Genomic DNA, 7,742 nt, shown 5'->3' with positions numbered 1-7,742 from the left:
TGTCTGTGTGTCCTTCTTTTCCAGGTTTCATTGCTTCCAGCTTCTGGCTTCAGTGGCTTCCTCTCTCAGCATCTGTGGGTGACTCCTTGTCTCTCAGCTTCTCTGGGGCTTTTTCAGTGAGCGTCTCTCGGTTTTCTGTGTGTCCTTTATCCTCTTATAAAGGACACCAGTAGGAGGATTAAGACTCTCTTAAGTGGGGCAGTTATATTCAACTGAAATAACCTAACCAAAGGCCCCTACAATAGGTGTGCACCCACAGGAATGGATTAAAAGAACATAGTTTTTTCTGGGGTACATTATAGCTTTAAACTACCACAAGGTTATATTGTGTCTCCCCTTCAAAGTGACCTCAACTATCTCTTTCAAGGAAACATGACTCCATTTCCATAACATATACAGCTGAAAACCCTGTGTCAATCTCTGCTACTTGTACAGTAAGAGAATGAAGGGCTCCTGATGGTTTTCAAAGGCCTGAAATGATTAGTTGAATGTATTCTCCAAATTGTGCCCTTTTTCCCACTGGTCTCTGAATCATCTTATCATTTTTGCTGCCCTTACTTAAATGAGAAGGAAATGAGGTGTCCAATTCTTTTTGAAAAATTTTACTTTCTTGCTTTTGTATTCAATTAGGGCTCTATCATTTTATAGTTGATGCATCTAAGATGAGTGGGCTACAGGACTTATTTAAAGAATCATATCTTGCATAATGTAAGCAAGTGGTAACCTTGGGAATGATATTTTCCTTGCATCACTTTCCTCATCAATAACATGGGAATAATTATAGTACCTACTTCATAGTCATTTAGCCTAGAATGATTATTATGGCTAGCTGAAAAATCCAGAGGGTTCGCTGGGCTTTGCTCACGCTGTTCCCTAGAGTATTGAGGAAAATTCGTCTTGTAAATTTATGTTATTAAGTGATAGTTCTTCAGAAGGAGCAGTTAAATCACATTGGATGATCTGGTGTTTAAGTGGATCCTCTAACAGGTTGCTTTAAATAAAAAAAAAAAAGTTAATTAGCTGAGTGTTTTTAATGATATTGAGTCATGCTAATTTTCATCAAGAGAGTAACTTAAACATTCAATCAATCCCAGAATGACTTTTGTAATTAAAGTCATTGGTAAGATGTGCACGCTTACTGAAATGAAAGGCCCAGCACAGTGTTTGAGCACTGGCGACACTCAGTTTATGCTGAACTAAAGGGAAGACCTCATGGACAGTCACTGATTTCACTGCTTATTGTGGAGACACTACTCAGTGAGAGATTACATCCAGTGCTGTGCACCTACTAACCACTCAGCATGGGTTGATGACATAATGGATTTGTGTTTGGGTCTTAAACCAGCCATACGAATGTTATCCCTCTCATTTATGTCTAGAATATCTTGCTTAATTCTGCATTTCCATTTGACTCAGACATTTTAAAGTGGGAATCAAAAGTATGTTCAAGTAAAAATATTGGATGTGCTACAAACCTAAAAGTATATTCAGAATCACTACTAATTTTCTACTGAGACTAAGGTTGATATTTGTAGCGGAGTTATGATAGATTAGTTCGGGTGATTCCGTGTAGAGTTATCAACATCTATACTATAGTTAGATCTTTCAAAATGACCCATATTTCATTTTGTATAAATGATACATCTTAGATTTTAAGACTTAGAGGATATGATTATGAAAGACATGCTTTCATGATTAATTGCAAATGCCATCTACCTAGTGTGAGAAGCCAGGCTATCATAAGCAATTTAATTCTCAAGTACTTTAGTAAACATCCTTTAGAGCAATCTCAGATTTGACTAAAAGAGGGCAAAGTCCCATACCTTCCAAAGAGGAAGCTGAAATATGAATCAGTTTTGTAGTCTTTGTTCAGACATTCAATTCATCTTATGACCTTCTTACTGTATCTGTTGCCATGTGGAAATAATAGTCTCTGGCTCAGAAGTTCAACGGTTAATTTCCATAGTAATCAATTCCAATAGCCCTTCTAAGCAAACATTGAACCATTTGGTTTTGACTGATTGCAAACCTCTCTAAAAATTCTTAAAACACCAATCCAATATCTCATTTCCTTATCTAATTTCCCAGCCCTAGATCAGACCTTAATTATCTAATGCTGGACCATTGCAATGTCAGCTAAATAATTTTAGGGCTTGCCTTCTCCAGCTAGAATTGTCTGATATTCCCTATAATATAACAGGTACTTTGTCTCATTCACCACCATATGTCTAGCACCTGGAATAGTACTGGTACATAGTTAGAATTCAAACATGTTTTGTTGTTATTGTTGTTGTTGTTTTTTGAATGAAATGATATATGATTATGTTGGTCCCCTATTATAAAAAGGCAAAAACATACACAAAATTTAATGTTTTCCCATTGCATTTGCAGAATTAAGCTTGGTATATTTTGTTTAGCATTTATGATCCACACTGATCTAACTCCAATATATTTAATTTCATTTCTGATCTGTCTTGTACTCCAGTCCACCCCCCTTACACTCCTTTACTTTGATCTAGGGGCTTCCTGTTTCAGCAATGTCTTCTCCTGCTATTCTTATTGCCTGAGATCCCTTTAATTCAAATCCACATACCAAGTTCTACCTACCTTTCAAGGCTCAGCTCAGTAGCACCTACTTTAGAATGTCTCCCTAGTCACCATCTGGATTTATTATCCAGTTTACTGTATTCCACGAATCTCTTCTGGAATTAATTTCTGCCTTATCATGTGTCTACACATCCACATGTAACTCTCTTCCCACAAAGTTGTAAGTTCCACATTGTCTGCATCTCTGTTCCTGATTTTCTGGCCAAGAAATGAGAACACTCGAGTTTCTCAGATAAATGTTGAGTAGACTCTATTCCACCACCCTGCCTGAAAGCCTGTCTATTAAATTCAGATCTTAAGGGGCTATTGAAGACAGTCGCTTTAATTAGAATAAGACAACCAATTTGTATTAGATTGCCTGGGAGGGTTATCATAATAATTCATCAATAAATCACTTGGGACTTGACAGTTTGATTAAGAATTATGCATCCAGAAACACTCATATATAAACCAGACCTTATCGGAATAATATAGCAGGGGTTCTCAAGACCAGTTGATTATCAAAATCATCTTAGATATTTCAAAAATCTAACTTCCTGGAAGTTCTGATTTGGTAAGTCTAGGACCAGAGCCAGGAAACTGTTAAAAGCTCTCCTGGTGATTCTGATGTCAGCCTGTCATGGGAACTATGAGGGAACAGGATTCGATTGTAGGATGCAAGTGAGAAGAATATAAGAGAACTGAGCATGTTGGATGCAAGGAAACAGGCAGAAGGTAAACCAAAGGAAAGGAGAAGGAAAATTCATTCACTGTTGAACAAGTACTCTGAATTTCCCAGCCCAAGTGGTAAGTGCTGAGATACCAGGGTGAGCAAAGGCTCTGCTCTTGCTAGTGCTGCTTAGTGAGAGAGACAATTGGTCCAGGTCCTAAAACTGGATAAATACAGGGTGGTTTGGTGGTACATTGCAGGTTCATTTAGCTCCATGTGTATATGTGAGGGTGTGGGAAAAGGAAGGCATCCGGAGAAAGTGGAACCTAACGGGAGATGTGAAATAAGGAAAGGCATGGGTCAGAGGCCGAGGAAAAAGAGAAATCAAGTGAGACTGGGAGACTGTTAAAAGTATAGTAAACTTGGGAAACAAAATAATTCAGAGAGGTTGAAAGTGGGAGCAGGAAGGAAAGGGCAAGGGAAGAAGGGAATATAAGAATGGCTCAGGGTGACATTTTAAGAGGAACATTCTGGCTGCAAAGTGGAAAATGAATTGGAGAGGGCTCTGTATCACTTATCTAGGTGAGAGATAATGGCCTGAGGCAGTGATGGACGGGGGAAAGAGGGATTCAGGAAGTAGATTGCAAAAGATCTGGGACTGGTCAAAGAGTAGGGGGAGTCAAGGATGCACCCCATGCCTCTGGCCTGGATGATTGCCTAGACAGGGCTGCCACTCCCTAAGTCAGGGTGCACAGGAGGAGGAACATGCTTGGAAAAGGGAGGGCAGATGATCATTTTAGTTTTTGAGTTTTTGGATTTGAGAGGCTGATGGGATTCCTAGTTAAATTATTGACTCTCCAATTAGATAAAGAGTCCTAAATCCCAGAAGAGATTTGGGAGAGACAAATGGGATTGGAATTAATATAAAAACCAACATTTGAAGGTTTACTACATACAGGGGTTGTTTTAAGTGCTTTGTATCATTATCTCTTTCCTTACAACAACCCTAGGACATAGATTCTATTGTTAGCCCTATCATACAAATGGTGGTATTTTATTCACTAAAGCTGCCAAAATGCAATATACCAGAGATGGACTGGCTTTTAACAATAGGGATTTTTTTTTTGCATATATTTTCACTTTTTTTTTTTTTTTTTTAACAATAGGGACTTATTAGCTTACAAACTTTACAGTTCTGAGACTTTGAAAATGCCCAAATCAAGGCTCTGTCACATGGCAAAGTACATGGTGTCCTCTGGTCTTTTCTGCTGGGTTTCACTGCTTTCAGCTTTGGTGGCTCCCTCTATGGCTTTCTTTCTGAGCTTCTGTTGAGAGTCCTTTTCTCTCAGCTTCTGTGTCTTTTCTGTGTTTCTGTTTTTCACTCTTTTATTAAGGACTCCAATAAAAGAATTAAGACCTTCCTGGGTCAGCCCCAACTGAAAGGACCTAATTAAAAGTTCCCACCCACAGTAGGTTTGCACCCACAGGAATGGATTAGCTTTAAGAGCATGATCTTTCCTGGGGTCCATTCAGTTTCAAAGCATTACATGTCATTCTCTATTATGATAACAGAGCATCCCTACAAAGGGTTAATATACAGTCCTGCCAGTAGAAGTAGGAGAGGTAAGGGCATATATGTCACCTTTCAGATGCTTTGGAAGCAACGATGAAAAATGGTATGTTTCAGAGGATAGTTGTGTTTTTATTGCTTATTGGGGATATTCACTTTTAATAGGAGGCTGCAAATTCTATTTTTTTTCCACCCAGACTGAATGCCAATTGGAGAAAATGGTAATTAGCAAGTCTCACTAAGTCCACTCTCATGCACTTAATAGCCCAAGCTTGTTCCACATATTCTCTTGCTGAAACACAGAGTTGTTGCTGTGACATAGAGCATTTTTATATAGGACATTTACTTTTAATGGAAATTTTGTACCATGGCATTCATAGTATAACTGCCTGACTGCAATTGCCTTCCCCATTTCTTCCACTGATGTCATTTTTTATGTCGTTTTTATAACAGTTCATTCTTCTGGAAATAAGGCCTATTATTTTATTCATACTTAATGTAAAACAAGGAGTGCTGAGTTACACAGAATAGCTTTGCTTATGTTTTTTCTTCTCTTTCCTTTATTAGAGAAATTGTAAGTTTACAGAACATTCATGCAGAAAATATAGAATTCTCATACACCATCCCATCACCAACACCTAGCATTGGTGTGGATCATTTGTTACAATTGATGATAGCACAATTTTATAATTTTACTATTAACTAAAGTTCATGGTTTAACTTAGGGTTCAGTGTTTCTGTAGTGTATTTCCATGGATGTTTTAAAAAAATTTTTATTCTGTTACCATATATATAATATAACATTTCCCCTTTCAGTCACACTCCAATTTATTTCAGTGCTATTAATTGTACTCACGATGTTCCGCTACCATCACCACCATCCATTACCAAAACACTCCCATCATTCTACAAACGAATCCTGTACATTTTAAGTCTTAACTTCCCATTTCCTATCTCCCCCTCCCCTGTCCCCTAGTAACCTTTATTCTATATTCTTACTCTATGATTTTGCTTATCCCAATTGTTTCAAATCAGTGAGATCATACAATATTTGTCTTTTTGTGTCTGGCTCATTTCACTCAACATGATGCCTTCAAGGTTCATCCATGTTGACACATTTATCGGGACTTCATTCCTTCTTTATATATGAATAATATCCCATTGTGTGTACATATCACATTTTATTTACCCATTCATCCATTGATGGACACTTCAGTTGCTTCCATCTTTTGGCAATTATGGATAATGCTGCTATGGAACATTAGTGTGGAAATATCTGTTCAAGCCCTTGCTTTCAATTCTTCTGAATATATACTTAATAGTGAATTACCAGGTCAAGTGGTTATTCTATATTTAGCTTTCTGAGGAACTGCCAAACTGTCTTCCAGAGTGGCTGCACCATTTTACATTGCCATGAGCAATGAAGGTATGTCCCTATTTCTCTGCATCCTCTCCAACATTTGCTATTTTTCATTTTTAATAGCAGCCATTCTAATGGGTATGAAATGGCATCTCATTGTGGTTTTGATTTGCATTTTCCTGATAACTAATATGTTGAAGATGTTTTTATGTGCTTTCTGGTCATTTGTATATCTTCTTTGGAGAGATATCTGTTCCAGACAAAGAGAATGCAATTCTGCCATGTGCCCAGAAGGCAGCCAGCCAGAAGTATTTAGTGAACAGAGCCATAACTTCCACAAAAGCAATGCACACTCACTGAAGAACATTTGGAGAAGATAAAAAAACAGACAAAAACAAATTTTGCCTAGAATTGCAATTTCACTACCAGGGAGGATTGAATAGATACAGAAACCTCACTACAAATAATTTAAATGCTGGTCAATTATGATAAACACTTGTACTTGAGCTTGAAAGAAAGCGTTAACCCTCAAAAGATTAAGAAGGAATTTGAGGGGGAAGGATGGCCATCGAGATTTCAAGACAAAGCTCATGCACCAGCCCCTACTCTGGCCCCCGGCACCCACACAGTCCACCCCTCCAGCCATGATCAAAACAGTCTTCATCTCCACTCAGAAGCCGTGGCTTTCCAAGTTCCACCAACTGTGCAGTGAATACACACAAGAATTCATCAGGGAGGCTTTCCATTTGGCATGTAAAAGGGATGAAAATGTTTGTAATTACCTAGGAGGATCAGACAACAAACTGATTTACAGACATCATGCCACATTATACTTTGTCTTCTGTGTGAGTTCCTCAGAAAGTGAACTTGACATTTTAGATTTCATTCAGGTATTTGTGGAAACATTAGACAAGTGTTTTGAAAATGTCTGTGAACTGGATTCAATTTTCCCTGTAGACAAGGTTCACAATATTTTTGTGGAAATAGTATTGGGGGAAATGGTACTGGAGACCAACATGACTGAGACTGTTATACAAATTGATGCACAAAATAAACTGGAGAATATGAGCAAATAGTTTACACTATTTGCTGATTTTTCATCAGCGATTTTTTCTCAGGTCAGCTTAGCAGGAACTCCAGCCCATGTTGTACTAGTTGTAAAGAATATGAATCTTCATGAGATCCCCCCAAATATTAATATTAGTGACATCAGTATAAAAGTGCTAAACCTCTCTTCTTTTAAATAAAACAATTAAAAGGTTATTTCCAGGCAAAATTCCGGGGGAAAAGTCATCCAAGTTTATCACACAGTTGCTTACCAAAAATTGAGGAAGGGAGTCTTAACTTTTGCTCTTAGATTAAGTCTAGGTACCATTTTAAAGAAATTAAGTAGTTCTAGTACTTAACGTTTTCCAAATAGCATTTCTATACCCATCTAAAGATATGCTTTTTGGCTACTACAGTATTTTGAAAAGTGTTTGAGATATTTCTTTAACGTATGTGCAACCAAAAATGTTATTTTTTTTTGTATGGATCACAAATCAGCATTAATTCTT

At 37.6% G+C, this 7,742-nt stretch overlaps 1 protein-coding gene across 1 annotated transcript; it reads left to right on the top strand.

Annotated features, from left to right (window-relative positions):
• Nucleotides 1–6,776: 6,776 nt before the first annotated feature.
• Nucleotides 6,777–7,433, top strand: LOC143675881 (AP-3 complex subunit sigma-1-like). The gene is made up of 2 exons (XM_077151799.1): nucleotides 6,777–7,148; nucleotides 7,305–7,433. The coding sequence occupies exons 1-2, from the start codon at nucleotides 6,777–6,779 to the stop codon at nucleotides 7,431–7,433; spliced, it is 501 nt and encodes a 166-aa protein (XP_077007914.1).
• Nucleotides 7,434–7,742: the final 309 nt, after the last annotated feature.

This window comes from Tamandua tetradactyla, chromosome 3, assembly GCF_023851605.1.
Source record: "Tamandua tetradactyla isolate mTamTet1 chromosome 3, mTamTet1.pri, whole genome shotgun sequence".
NCBI classification, from domain to species: Eukaryota; Metazoa; Chordata; class Mammalia; order Pilosa; family Myrmecophagidae; genus Tamandua; species Tamandua tetradactyla.
This window is presented reverse-complemented; position numbering and strand designations above follow the sequence as displayed.